This window comes from Antechinus flavipes, chromosome 2 (assembly GCF_016432865.1).
Source record: "Antechinus flavipes isolate AdamAnt ecotype Samford, QLD, Australia chromosome 2, AdamAnt_v2, whole genome shotgun sequence".
In the NCBI taxonomy this organism is placed as follows: domain Eukaryota; kingdom Metazoa; phylum Chordata; class Mammalia; order Dasyuromorphia; family Dasyuridae; genus Antechinus; species Antechinus flavipes.
The window spans coordinates 602,347,716-602,363,155 of NC_067399.1; the positions used below are offsets into that span (position 1 = coordinate 602,347,716).

Genomic DNA, 15,440 nt, shown 5'->3' on the forward strand with positions numbered 1-15,440 from the left:
GTAATTGGGATTTTTTGGTAGCATTTGAGGGAGGTGGAATACAATCATGTTTCTTCAATGGTTTTCTTAATTGTTTTTAAATTGTCAATATACATAAAGTATTATTGAAGGAAGGAGCAACAGTGGATAGAGCATTAGACCTGGATTAAGGAGGACTCATCTTCCTGAGTTCAAATCTGGCCTCTGATATCATTAGCTGTGGATCCCGGACAAGTTACTTCGCCCAGTTTGCCTCAATTTCCTTATCTGTAAAATGTGCCAGAAAGGAAATGGTAAGCCACTCCAGAGTTTTTGCCACAAAAAAAAAGCCAAATAGGGCACAAAGAATCAGAGACAACTGAAGTGACTCAACAAAAAAAATTAAGAAGATGACAGAAAGCAAATGATTTTGCAAAGAGTGACTAAAATGTCACAAAATCTTTGAATCCTAAACAGGCTACCTTGCTTCTCGTTACACTGATGAGTTGAGGTTTTCAAGTTCTTAGCATAATACATATAGAAGTGGAAGAAACACGTATACCAACTAGTCCAAATTTATCATTTTGGAGATAAGGAAAACAAGGTTCAGAAAAATGACATGACTTGCCCAGATCTCAAAGGCAGCATCCAAAATGGAATTAGAACCAAGTTGTCTTAATCCAGAACTAGTAATCTTTGCACTGCAGGCTTATTCAAAAGGGATTCCCATTTTAAAGATACATTTTAATATCCTAATTAAAAAGTTTGGGACAATGACTTAGCTGAAAATAAACAACTAATTTGCTTTACCATGTAGACAAATAGATGTTTTCTTTTATGACAAACTGCTGAAAACATTTACTCCAAACTCAAGTGCCTCAGATATAATTAGAGCATGGCCGTGTCACTCACAAAAATAATACTTCAAGGATCTGTGATTTTATTGATATTATATTCCCTCTACTGAAACAGGTAGCATACCCTCAGTTTGTAAGATGTTCTTCTGAAAGTTGCTACAGTGAAAAATATATAAGTTCTAGGACAACAAGAAGCCAGCCTCTACTAATTTAGCTAAACTAGACCTTATACAACAGATATACAAGTCTGTCTCTAGACCCATAGATGGCAACCTGACTTTTCAGGTTGGCGCAGTCTGAGAGAATCTGTTTTCTGCTGACATGAGAAATCAATACCAACTCTTGGCCATTAAAAGTCATAAAACTAGAATATTATTATAGCATTCAATAATAAAAGTTTATTAAAAATAGCTTATATTTATATTTATTTGGTTATTCAGCAAACATAATACTTTGCTATTAGAAGGGCCCTCTTCTCAAAACCACTGTGATTCAAGGAATACAATTATCATCCTTTTGTCCCAATCAAATAGCTAGAAAGTGGAAGAGCTAAGAGTGGAACCCAGGCCTTCACAGACTCCCAAGTCCAATGCTTTTTTCATTAAACCATGCTGCAGTTTTCATTTCTCATAGTTGCCATTTAAAGACCTATTTTCCCTGTATGTGTGGTCCCCTTAATTAGCTGTATTTATAAAATTCAAATTACTTATTTATAAAACTCAAAATGCTATTTAGCCAAGAAATATCTTCCTTAGACCAAGAAATTAAAATTATATGTCATATTCCATTTGTCTAAGCTAAGTGAAAGAGCCTTTGTTTCAATCATATTTGATTTGATCAGCCAGAATAAAAATATGCTATATAGCATTATAAGGACCTGAACTAATCTTATCAATATGACTATTTTCATCGTCTTTATGGCTATAGAAATCATAGAACACTAGTCAAGAATACACAGGGCAAAATAAACATCATTCCTCAAGCCTATTTCAAAGTTATATTATCCATTAGTAATTATCAACACCATCTTCATAGGGTAACATGAAACTAGTGAATTTAAATCAATTACGTTCTCTTAGATCACACTGTAAAAAAGATGGCTACAAATGAAGAGATTTGGGCCTGTGGCTAAAAAAGGGATGAAGCTAATTTCTCCTCCAGGAGGAGACAGACTGCAGAGTTAATGAGTGAATAAACACAATGAAATTCAGAACAGTCATCATTGCCTAAAGAGAGTGTTGGAGCCATGTTTTTCTGCCATGTCCACCAGGATTCATTGCCGTCAGCACCTCCAACCAAAAGTAACCATGTGTGACCATGACATCATAATAAAAAATACAAGTATATCAGAGATGAGATGCAGCAGAACTAGGTGGTAAGTCAGCTATAAGCCTTTATTAAGCACTTACTCAATGGCAGCAAAAACTGTGTTAAATGCTGGGGATACAAAGAAAAATAAAAACACAAATACTGTTTTCAAGTGGCTCATATTCTAACGTAAGAGACGTAGGTATACACAAGATCTCTATGAAGGACATACAAGAAAAACATCTGAAGTATAAGCAAAGAGGGGACCCCAAAAAGGCCGACTAGAAGGTGGTCCTGGAGCTGAATCTTAAAGGAAGCCATGGGAGGTAAACTGGGGAGGCGAGCATAGGACTATTGTTATCCCTGGCTCATAACTTACAAAGTAAAGTGTAAAGTATAAGACTAGGAAGGTAGGAAGACAAAGGGCTGTGAAAGCTTTCAATACTTTACATTTGGTCCTGGAAATAATAAGTAGTCTTTGGAATTTATTGAGTTCCAGGAGATAATATGATAAACAGGCGCTTTATGAAAAATCACTTTGGCAGCTGAAAGGAAGATGGATTGAAGAGAAGAGACTTGAAGTAGGGAGACCAGTGAGAAGGCTATTCTAAAAGCCCCTGTGAGAGGTGATGAGGGCCAGTAGTAGGGTGGTGATTGTGTGCATGGAGAGGAGATGATACAGAGAAGACAGGGTGTTATGTTTTCCAAGTCCTGGAGAAGAATAAGAGACATAGGAACCTAGAACAAGAAGGAATTTCCTAGCAATGCTTAATGGGAAGAGATTTTGGTAGTTAAGTAATGAAAGACTAAGAAATTCATCTACTCTTTTGTCATTGAGTCTTCAAGACCCAACTCAGAGAATAAGAAGTCATTCCATGCTCCATTATCTCCCAAAGTCTGTCCATGTCATTGCTTCCATGTCATGTACTGCTACCTACTATTATCATTCTTTTATTCAAGACTGTAGAGCATGAACAATATGATCTCCCCAACTGCCCTTCCAAATCATAAGGCCTCAGTCCCTAATTCCAAATACTAGAGATTGAAATCTTTAGCTTTGTTACGCAAGATCTCAATCTTTTATGCTTTTTTTCATTGTTCTTGTTTTGGCCATCTTGCATCATATTCTGTTGTGGTTATTAAAAAAAACAAAATGTAGCCTGTTGGGATTTCCTATGAAGAATTTTTTGCAGTTATTGTATTTTGACATTCTGCAGTTGGAGGAATTGGCTATAAAAAGATTATACAGTCTGCTAGAATTTATTAACAAGAATTCAATTCAATGAACAACAAATATTTATTAAACTCCTGCTAGAGGACAAGACAATATGCTAAGCAGTGTGGAAAAAAAATAAAAAAAAAAAAATTAACAGTTTCCTCCTATAAATAATGAGTATAGAAGATATATATACAAGTTGTAAAAACTGAACTATGATAGAAAGATTAAGCAGAATAAGACAAAGAATTTGAAGAGGAAAGGAGAAATAAGAGAAGGCTATTCTTCAGTTCAATAAACATTGAAGTGTGTTCATTAAATAGCATAATTATATAATGATTCATTTTGCAGTGATATAGTTAGTTTTCCTGGTTCCAACTGATCAATTTAAACTAATGTGGCCAGATTAATGATAGTTTAACTTGCATTTTAAAAAATTTACTTCTTTCCCTTCTACTTCCCTTTCTCCTTCCTGTATTTTCTTATTCACCTTTTGACATTTCTTTATCTCAGTGCTTTTGCCATCATTTTCCTCTTGTTATCTGACTGTCAATTATATCTTCAGACTAACAATTCACTAGAAACTTTCAGTATTTCCTAAAACATTGAATTTAGCCCCATGATCTAGAACTCAGACTACAACAACTATGTCATTGGTCTGATTCATATGACACAAAATGCGAGCATATCGTCATAGCAAGGATGATTGTCTGGGACTTAACTGACTTACCCTGTTCATGATTTCACTTCTGATTTTTATTTTCTTGCTTAATGATTCAAGTTATGAATTTCTTTAAAAATGTGTTATTTATTCCCTACTATATCCCCTGTTCCCTACCATGATAAATATCTACTATATATGTATATAAAAAACTAAAATGTGTAAATTAATATGTAAATATGTTTATATTTTGTGCATGTTACATATATGATGAATAATAAATTTAGACATAGCTCTATTTGACTATATATAATATCTATATGTCTAAATAGATATATAATTAAGAATACACATTACAACATAAATACATAAGGTGTATATATATATATATATATATAAGTGCATAAATACATGAATATATGCATATAGCTCTATGTGTATATACATTTCAGTAATAAAAGTCATGTTGTAGTATTTTCTTTTTTAAAAAAAATTTGGGTTATTGGAAATATTGATTACAATCCTAGTAATGATTTCTATTAAGGACCAGACTAGCTATCTAGAGAGGTTAGTCAAATTATATTAATGTATGTAAAACACTCTACAGACATGTAAGTATATATAAAAGTTAAAGCACTACATAGATGTTGGCTATTATAGTGGTTGTTATTATAATAATTACTATTATTAATTTTATTATAATTAGGAGCGCATCATTATTATAACTAAAAGAGAGTTGGTCATCAGAATTTTCTTGGCCATAACTCATGAATACCACATAAGAGGGGTAAGAGAATTCTCACTTTATATGGTCTACATTATTGTAGGAAGTATCCATACTAAAGAAATCACAGGTCTTTATCATTGAAGTAGACATGTAACTTTGCACATGGCTATTTTTATCAATAGATATAGATATCAATATCTATATGTTGAGGTAAAAGGAGATCTTCAAGGTCATATTGTCCAACTTCTCCTAGAAGGGAATTCCCTCTTTGCCCCCAAAATCTGGTTCTTCAATCTGCACTAGAAATCTTCCTGGGCTAGGAAACTCATTCCCCGCAAGGCAGCCTATTCTGTTAAACTATTTCCCCATATAATCACAAGATCTACCTCTTTACAGTCCACCCCTCGCCATCCTGCCAGCCCCACTCTGGACATACTTCCCCTTAATCATGTTCTTCCTACGTGTAATCTAGGATTGAACCCAGCACTTTGACTAAGAGTCAAGCACAGCAAAGCTAAGAGCAACATGAGCCTTAAACCTCTCTGTAAGCATCAAGTACTATTACTTTTCTCAACAGAACGTTTCTCATTCTGGATGTTTAGCCTCTGTCCTAAGGTCACAATACCTTATTGTTGGGCTGTCACATCAAAATATTAACTAATATGGCTCTCACTGTATATTAAAAAAAAACCTCTATTTAATCTCATCATCTTACATATACACACATAATATGTGTCACCACATTATTCAGAGACATCAAGCTAGTTTCTAAGATTAGAAGTTATAGACAGTCATGGATCTGTATGGTGGAGATAGCTTCCAGATTGGAAGTAACACCTACCCCAATTAAATCATAGGACTAAGACAAAATATAGGCAGCTAAGTGGTATGGTGGATGGAATTATTAGCACTGGAATCCAGGAGGACTTGAGTTCAAATTTGACATCAGATATTTACTAATTGTGAGATCCTGGGCAAGTCACTTTACCTTGTATGCCTCAATTTTCTCATCTATAAAATGGGCTGGAGAAGGAAATGGCAAACCATTTCAGTATCTTTGTCAAGAAAACCCAAATGGGGTCACAAAAAGGCAAACATGACGAATCAACCAAATCACAAAATAGATGACATAGAGGGAGAGATGAACTAGAATAATGATTTCTCTAATAGATACTAGTCCCAGATGAGGAAAATTCCTTCTATTAATACAGTCTGGTATCTTCCTGAAATTTATGTCTTGAGAGTTGCCCAATCATAATCACAGTTTAAAGGAAAGGACTTGAACCCAGTTGCTTCCAGTTTATCCTGTATGTTAATCTGTTTGAACTTAATTATTTACTGTTCCTCTAATTAGTTTGTAATCTCCGTAAGATCAGAAACTGAGTTTTTGGTTTGATGTGGTTGTTTTTTTGGTTGTTGTTGTTTTGGGGGGGAGAGTTTAAGAGGGAAGAAAGGAATTGTCTATATTCTCAATGCTTAGCTTATGTCTGCACATAGTAAGTATTTGATAAATTTGTGTTACTTTGATTTCACTCTAGAGGGAAGAGGTATGGATTTCTCTTAGTATACCTACTAATGTATATTTTAAAGTCTACCTCTTCTACTTATTTTTGAAGCATGGTTTTTAACTAAATATGCTAGTTCAGAAGATTGACCAAGGAATGAAGATACCAAGGGGTCCAGTTCTTGATATGTCAGTATCTTGCTGTATGATTAGCAATTTACTCCCCACCCCTTTGAGCCTCAATTTACTTTCTTGTAAAATAATAATGATGATAATATCTCACATTTATATGGTGCTTTAAGGTTTGTACAACACCTAATGAAGGGACTAACCAAACCAATTTTGAATTTCCCTTCTAATGCTCTCTGACTCTAAATTTTCTTTTTGTTCACACACATAGAAAGGATCACTGTTTCATTCACCTATATTTACTTTGAAGTTACAGATTGGGGGAGATCATTTTCATTTACAGTTGATTACAAGGAATTTCACCTTTGAACTCATTTTCCTAATTGCTAGGATGTCACTTCTGCTTACCTACTTTAATAAATTCCATTTCTCTTGTCCAGTTAGATTTCCTATTTTCCTCAGAAAGATTCTGATCATTTCATGTTAGATTTTCCTCTTAGATTTATTTAGATTTTTTTTTCAATCTGAACACATCCTACAGTAGAATCTTTTTGTAATAGTATTATTCAAGCAATTTCTAAATAATCAAAGATGCAGTTCTTGTAAATTGTTTTCCTGTCCCCTAATTTGGACAAGAATATTTTGGGTTTTATTTTCAAATACAACTTCCTCACTTTCCAGAATATCTTTACCATGTGCCATAATAAATCAAGTTTTTCACATGATACTATTCTCCTCTATACTTTTCCAAAGTACTTCTGGGAGATTAAGCAAGAGTTGGGTTTTTGTTGTTGTTGGTTTTTACTTTAAAGAGTCCTGTGAAGTGAAAGTGTTAAGTATTATATTAAGATTTAAGAAGCAGATGAAGAACAAAAGGAGAGAGAAAGGAAGAGAGAGAGAGAGAGAGAGAGAGAGAGAGAGAGAGAGAGAGAGAGAGAGAGAGAGAGAGAGAACAAAGGGGGAGGGGAAGGAACAGCTAAATGGGACCATGGAAAGAAAGGAAGAAAAAAATAAAAATTTCACCATCTGTTTGAGAAGAAATTTTTTTTCATGAGTCTGTCCGAGAAAATCCCCTCAACTTATATAAAATGGGAGCTTTCCCTCCATTCCTAATCAGGAAACAAAACAGAGCTTCTTTTGATCTGGGACCAAACCCCCCAAATGAATGTTTTTACTCCCTCTGGGCAGGTGGCTAAGATAAAGACTGGAGATAAAAGTTCAGGGGTTTCTTTTGGTTCCAAAACAAAATTCAAGAAAACAACAAAACCCAGCAAACCAACAGGTTCTCATCAGCCTGGCTTCCTTCCCCCTGACCCTGTTTTGTTGGGAAAACTGCTAATCTGCGGAAATAGCCACCCAGTCCTTGCTGTGCTGACTTATAATTTCTAACCAGTCCAAAATCAGGCTGGAAGGCCAAGTCACCAAGCCCTCCCTTGCAGGGTTGGGGAGGGGAAAGTACATGGAGGCTGGGGGATGGGGGCAGTCAAGGGCTCAATCTGAAGGACAGATTCCAGTTAAATGACCCATGAAAACTCTTAACTACCAAAATATTTTCTAGAACCAATGAGATTCTTCTTAGCTCAAGTTAGATTTTTTTTTGACTGTTTGGCTCACCCAAATAAAAGAAGGCCTCAAGATCATGTGGTGCCCAGCATGTTTCAGAAATGAATTTTCTTAAAAGAAGTTTCATTTTTAACATATTTGATTATTAATCAACCATCGATCAATTAATCAATAAGCATTTATTAATGCACTTAATGTGTCAGACACTGTGCTAGGCATTGGAGATAGAAAAATAATAAATGAAATAATCCCTAGGCCACATGCCTTTGTTACCTAAATCTTCACTTATACTATATAACCTCCTCTCACTTTAATCCTTCATGTGTGTTTCAAGAAAAACCCTCCCACTTCTGAGAGCACTTCAGCTTGAAAATCTCCGATAACCTACATCCACTGCATAACCTATCCATAAATATAGCACTTTTTCAGTTGGAAAAAATGGGGGGAAGAGAGGCAGAGAGAGAAGGAGAAAGAGGAAGGGAAGGAGGAAAGAAGAAAGAGGAGGGGAGGGAGGGAGAGAGGGAGAAAGAAACAGAGAGAGAGACAAAGATGGAGACAGAGAGAGGGGGGAAGGAGGGAGAAGAAAAAGAGGGGAAAGGGAAGGAGGAAGAGGGGGTGGAGGAATGGAAGGAAAGAGAGAAGGGAGGGAAAGAAGGAGGGAGAAAGAATCAATCTAGATTCCTTTGAGGGCATTGTGTATGTTGTTCTAAAGGAAATTTATGTAGAGATACAAAGAGTGAGGTGTTTAAAATCTCCATCCCATTTCCACATAGGGTCTTGGCAGCCAAAAGTGAACCTGATGTCCCCACTGAAAAAAGCCTGTTCAACTAATCCACCAGCACCACATGCCTCCTTAACAAACATCCTCTGTTTTCTTCTTTCAAATGATTTGTGGAAAATGCTCAGAAATCCAAGCCTTTTTTTCTTTAACACATAGATGTACAGACTACCCAACAATGACTACTGGCTGGCTGTCAGTGACAGGAACAACCAGGCGACTTGGCTCCCTCCGTCCTGAATCTAGGAGAACCAGCAGCTGAGCTTAATAAAATTGCCAGACTGACTCCCATCTTCAGGATGGCTCTTATTTTCATTTAATGTGTGTGACAAAAATTCCAGAGAGGGTAAAGAGAAAGGAGAGGCAGCTGATACCAAAAAACGCACCCTCGCTCTTCTCTCCTACCTCTCACGGGTGTCTCTTTATCTCTGTCTTTCCCTCCCCTCTTCTCCTCCTCCCCCTGTCTCTTTGTCTTTCTGTGTGTGTCTCTCTTTCTTCCTTCTCTTCTCTGTCTGTCTCTTTCTTTCTCTCTCTCTGAATTTCTCTCTTTTTTGTCTCTCTTCCCTGTCTGTCTGTCTCTTTCCCCCCACACCCTATAGCAACCAAACATTCAAAAGTGAGAGAATATTTAGAAAACTGAGAATGATTACAAAAAAGTTTTTCCATTGAATGTGGAAGAAATAAATATTTCCCTTTCAAAAATTCCAGAAATTGACAATGGTTTGCCTTATTTCAATAAATCCAATGCATATAAATGAACTATAAGAAAGCAAAATTCAAAAGAGGATAACAAATAGGTTCTGTTGTTCTAAACAGGGAAAGTCAATGCATTATAAGAGAGGGGAAGATGGGAGAAGAGGCTCTTCGTGACAAAAGGCAATGTGATCATCACCCATTAAGCTTTTGGCTATTAAGGATGTTATAAGGCCCCTTTAGGTAAACGGCTGCTGTGGGTGGACACATAAAAAAGAAATCCTTTACAAGCAATCTATCCATTGGAGAGAGTAGGGCTTAATGTCACCTGATTAAAAACTAACCTGGAGAGGGGAGGAAAGCATGCTCGGCATGCCCATGGTATTTTCTCTGTCATCGGCATATCTGCAGGCCATTCTGGTGTTTTTCATTCAGGCCACAGTCCAATAAACTTCTTTTATCTAGGGACGTGATACCCATCTCCTTCTCAGGCTAAGTGGCTCTGCCTGAAAAGCTCTCTTTGTGAAGAACAATTGATGTATTATATTTTAATATATATGGTGAGCAGAGGTATGTCACCATTACCTCTGATAAATTAACAATCTCCCAGAGGTTTTAATTTGGGGGGGCGGGGATTGGTATGGCCAGGATCATCACACCAGAGTGTCTTTTGGTCTGCACAAATTATTCAACCATATTTAAAGGCAGGGCAATTACATTCCAAATAAAACAAGTGGGAGCATTGTGAAGCAAGAGAATGGCCCCAAATGTCCCCCATCTCCTCCTTCCTCATGAAGCAGAGCAAGCAAAATGGACAAAATCTGAGAGGGGAAGTGTCAGAGGAAAAATAGTGGGGCTGGGAACCTATAGGACAATTTCTAGCCCTATCACTACCCCACCAAGACATACATACATATGCCCACAAGAGGAAATTCAAGAATAACATGAATAAGATGGCATAAGAGGGGGAAATGGCCTGACTGCTCCAAATCCCATATATCTTGATGGAAGAAATCTATAACTCTGAATACAACTTTCTCCTTCACAGAGCAGAGACCAAATTCAAAGTGGTTATTTTGTAAAAATATAATTGCAGGAACGAACAAGAGAGATAACAACATTCAATCGCCTGGAGCTCAAAAGATTTAATTTTCTACTTTACAGGAGCTGGGATAACTAGTCCAATAATGCAGCAATAGAAAGGAAGCAGAAGAAAGCAAAGCACCAAGAAATGGGGCCACAGGCCTCAGTATGACATATGAGGAGAAGAGGAGATGACAAACAGTACAGGGGAGGGACTAGAAAGAGGGAGGGAATTTGAAACTCAAAAAATTTTAAATGAATGTTTAAAATAAATGAGAGAAGGAGAAAGAGGAAGGGAAGGAGGAAAGAAGAAAGAGGAGGGGCGGGAGGGAGAGAGGGAGAAAGAAACAGAGATGGAGACAGAGAGAGGGGGGAAGGAGGGATCATTTTTCTTCCTTGTCTAGTCCAGTTGTTTTTTAAATTCTTCCCTGTTAACCCCTCTCCCATAAGCTTTTGGTTTTTGAAGAAAATATTTGTTGTTTAGTCATGTCCCATTCTTTTTTATCCCATTTGAGATTTTCTTGGCAAAGACACTGGTGTGGTTTCCCATTTGCTTTTCCAGATTATTTGTCAGATAAGGAAACTAAGGAAAACAGGGTTAAGTGACTTGCCCCGTGGTATATAGTAAGTGTCGAGGGCTGGATTGAATTCTTGCCTTCCTGACTCTAGGCTGGGCAATTTACCCACTTAGCCACCTTGTTGCCCTAGAAAAGCTTTAGAATGGGCTTAATCAAGGGAGAAAACATGGCTTTAAGCTCCATCCTACAACATTACCTGCCATCAGACCTTATTTCTAAACACATCCCGCCTTGAATTTCAGGGGCATAAATCAGAGAAAAAGAGAAGAAAAACCGCAAATGCTGGCTGAGTAGTTTGGGAGAGAGTAAATTTCTTTAAACTCTTTATCTACTTTCTGTTACCTGTCTCCGCAGGGGGATGCGCTTGGTCAGCTTGTGCACAGCTGGTTGGCTACTGAAGTCCGGCTTCTTAGTGGTTGTCTTCATGCGACATAACACAACCGTCACCACCATACAGGCAATTAAGAAGACCCCTATGCAGTAAATGGCTATCTCCAGGTACTCTGGGGAAGCTGTAATCTCCTTTTCTCTTACAGGTGCTAGATTGCAAATCACAGAGGAGGAATAAGCAGGCCACACAGTTAGAACACGGTACGGACATGTAAAAATGCAACTAAAGGAATCATTCCCAAAAAATGTCTGTGCTCCCTAAAAGACACAGACTTAGAGAGGCTTTAATTCAGATTTACAAACATCCCAGGCCACCCAAAAGCTCTTGAAATTTTCCCCTGTTCTATCATTTATTCATAATGAACATGAACCCTCATGAGCTTTCCATTTCACCAAGGGAGGCCCAGGTCATCTTCCTGTATGACTGCAGTGGATAGGTTTCCTTAAATTCAATGTACAACCATCTCTGAGTTACCCAGGATCAGTTACTAGGCCATATTTTCTGAACAATTATTGCTTCTTAAGCATTTACAGAATCAGCAAACCACCACCTTGCATACACACACACATATACAAAAATTTGCATATACAAAAATCCTTCTGGCATGAGAGTGTCTAATGAACTATTAAAAATAGAAATTCTAAATTTTGAACTATGTTCGTTTTGTGTTTAGGAAGTAGAGAGAAGACTTTAGTCTTGTATGTATTTGGATAGGTTTTTTTCAAAAGGAAAAATTGACAGATAATTTATTCCAGATGAATACAAGTATGTATGAAGAAGTGAATAAATATTCATCTAGTTAAACTGGCCTAAAATTTTTGAATTCCTAAATATAATCCAGTGTATTACCCAACTGAATAAACAAATAGAGTTAATATAAAGACTAAATTTTCTGCAACATCCATGAAAATATAACAGTTTAGAATACTTTTATCAATTCCTGGGTTAGATAAACTCCACTTAATAAAGGTAGAGGAAGGGAGACATCCTGATGTCTTTCTCTTAAAGAAGGAACATTCAAAGTTGATTCTTTATATGTATAGTCAAATGTGGGTTTTTATTATTTTATTTTACTATTTTTTCATATAAGCTTTATATTACATTTGCTTCCTCCTTTCAAAATTTTACATTCCAGGGCAATCACTGGTCAAACTATAAGCAGAGTATTCCCAAGTAGAGTTTGTCCCATAATTTCTTAGTTAATATTATATCATAGTCAAGCAGATCAGTTAAGAAAGGACATTTAATGCATTGCAGAACTCAAGCACTGCATGGAAAAGCAAGCTCAAATTAGCAGTGTTTCACTGTTTAGAAGCAAATGTTTACATTGTAGATTCACGAAAAAGATGATAGATGCAATGGAATTATTTAATAAATTTTAATCAGGAAAAAAAACAGCCTACAAGATAAGACAGAACTCTCAACAGCCAGCACATAACTTAACCATCAATTCATTTGCTGTATGTAAAATAAACATGCAGGTAGGTAACCTTTATCTAATAACAAGAAATTAATAACTAGAGTAGTATGTCAGGAGCTAGCAAACCATAGACTGTTCAGTTTTTCAAAAAAGAAATACCAAGGCAGGTGCATTTGAGCAAACAGTTATTATCAAGAAAGTTTGACTAGGATAGAGACATACTCAGATTAAATATTCAGACAGGCAACAATTTTTAAGCAATAAAGCATAATTGATGTTGATTTCTCTGCAGGTTAGAAATAACATCAATCCCAAGATGGCAAGAGCATGCTTTGCAGTAAAAGCAAATTAAAGATTCATTTTATTAAAACATGCACTGAGCAGATTCCCAAAGGTAGGTAACACACTGCTTCTGTACGCCCTCTACAAAGAGGCCCTTTTCCACAGGGCACCTCAAAATACACAGATCTGGTTTTGTTTCATTGAAGAGGTTTAAAGGAAAACCAATTCAAAGCAACTTACAGAGATTAGGAGTTATAGGGAAATTTCCCCGAAAATGAGAAAAATGATTTAAAATTTTTCAAAATCATTTCTAATTCTTCCTTAAGGGAAAAAGGGTGTGTGTGTGTGTGTGTGTGTGTGTGTGTGTGTGTGTGAATTTAAACACTGACTTGATAGCTCACTAGAAGCCCAAAAAATCATTTCAGATTTCAGGTGTGAAATTTACTTGATCATAAATGCCATGACATGTTTGCAAGAGAATTATTATGGAACTTTCTCCCCTCCAATCAAAAAAAAAAGTGTGAGTGTGTGTGTGTGTGTGTGTGTGTGTGTGTGTGTATGTGTATACATACAAATATAGATATATAGATTTTCCCCTAAGGTATTCATCATTGTGAAGGAATAAAAAGGGCTATTTCTGAGACAGAAGCTGTGTTAATTTTGTAGCAATCAACCAAGAAAAGAGGAAAAACCACTGAAAGGAGAGAAAGCAGTATATACCTGGCAGAACTGTCAACCATGCAGAGTGAAAGGATATCCCAATAGAATTACCCGCCAAGCACGTATACTCCCCAGCATCCTCAAAAGTTACATTCCGAATATAGAGAACCTCAATCTCTTTGTCCGTGGTGTTAACACCGGCGGCCTAGAAAACAAGGGAAGCAAGAAAAAAGGCTAGACAACATAGGAATGATTGTAGAAGGGGTTATGGAACCACAAGGCACTGGCTGCCCCTCTGTCTTCAGCGGGTGCTCGGTCACCAGGAGATTCCGACTTGACCCCATCCACAAAGCCCACAACCAAAAGATGAAGATGTTTACCAAGAGATCCCAGCTCACCTCCAAGAGGAATCACCAAACAACCATCACCAAACCTAACCTCACCACCTACACATGCATGCAATCAAATGACATGGAAAAATCAACCCACAAAAGTTCTTTTTTTTCTTTTTTCTCATTTTGGATAAAGGTGGTCATAGAGCAAGCTTAGTCCCCAAAGCGAGACTTACTTGTGGTGCTCCTGACTGCAGTTCCCCATTGTGAAAAGAGAAATGGCATAAAGGATTAAATTTGGAGTCAAGAAGACCTGATTTTGAAGTTTAGCTCAGGTACTGATTAGCTGTGTGACCCTATACAAGTTTCTTAACTTCCTCAGTGGCTCTTTCATCATCTGAACACTAAGGAATAGCACTGTGTCACTTACCCCACATGGCTATTGTGAATCCACTGAAATGCTGCATGTGAAGTGTTTTAGAATCTATATAAACGTCATTGTTGTTATTATTAATGATAAAAATGGTAGGTACTGTGGAGTGCAATGTAACAAAAACTCAGAGGAGAGCCTCTGAGGCATCCACTGGGCTCCACAAAAGCCTAAAAAATGTGCCTCTAAGTTCAATCAGTTTCTCCGTTGCAATTTTTCCTGTTACGTGATGCCGAAATCTCATAGTATGATAGATTTTGAGCCAGAAGGGGATTTAGAGGTCATCTAATCCAACTGCCTCATTTTTGAAGACATGGCAAACAAGGCTGCTTAGGTGACTTGCCCAAGATCATACAGGAATAAGTGTCAGAGCCTTGACCTGGGTTCAAATGCCACCTCCGGCACTTATTACCTGTGTGAGTGGGAACAAATCATTTCACATGTGCAGGCTTCCATTTCCTCATCCAGAAGATGAGGAGGTAAACTAGATAGCCAGCTCTCCACCTGTGATCTTATGACAAAGAGAGTGCAAAGATTTATAATCATGGAGTGGGGTAGAAAAATGATACTGTATATGTGAAGTTCTTCAAAAACCTTTAAAGTTTAGATGAACTTTTACTATCGACATAAACTTGAAAATTTAGAGTGACAAATTAAAAGTGGAGAAAAATTCAGTGCTCTATCATCAAAGGCAATAGATAGGGACTTGATTCAATAGTTGAAACTATCCTGAAATTAACTAAAATACGAAAACAAATCCCAAAGGAGTAAGTCATGAATATCAAGCATTTAAGCAAGAAATCTGCATCTATTGGACAAACTCCATCATATGGTTACAAAAATGTATATCTAAGTTTGTGATCGAAGAGA

At 36.8% G+C, this 15,440-nt stretch overlaps 1 protein-coding gene across 6 annotated transcripts in view; it reads right to left on the minus strand.

The window, feature by feature from the left end:
* The window catches only part of FGFR2 (fibroblast growth factor receptor 2), a 115,282-nt gene that overhangs the window by 24,632 nt on the left and 75,210 nt on the right, over nucleotides 1–15,440 (minus strand). For 3 of the 6 annotated variants that reach the window (XM_051981562.1, XM_051981560.1, XM_051981558.1), the window contains 2 exons: nucleotides 13,869–14,013; nucleotides 11,398–11,594 (listed from right to left, as the gene is read on the minus strand). In XM_051981562.1, the coding sequence (XP_051837522.1) occupies nucleotides 11,398–11,594; nucleotides 13,869–14,013 (342 nt within the window). The remainder of the gene's footprint in view (nucleotides 1–11,397; nucleotides 11,595–13,868; nucleotides 14,014–15,440) is intronic. The other 3 variants (XM_051981561.1, XM_051981559.1, XM_051981557.1) reach the window with 1 other exon arrangement.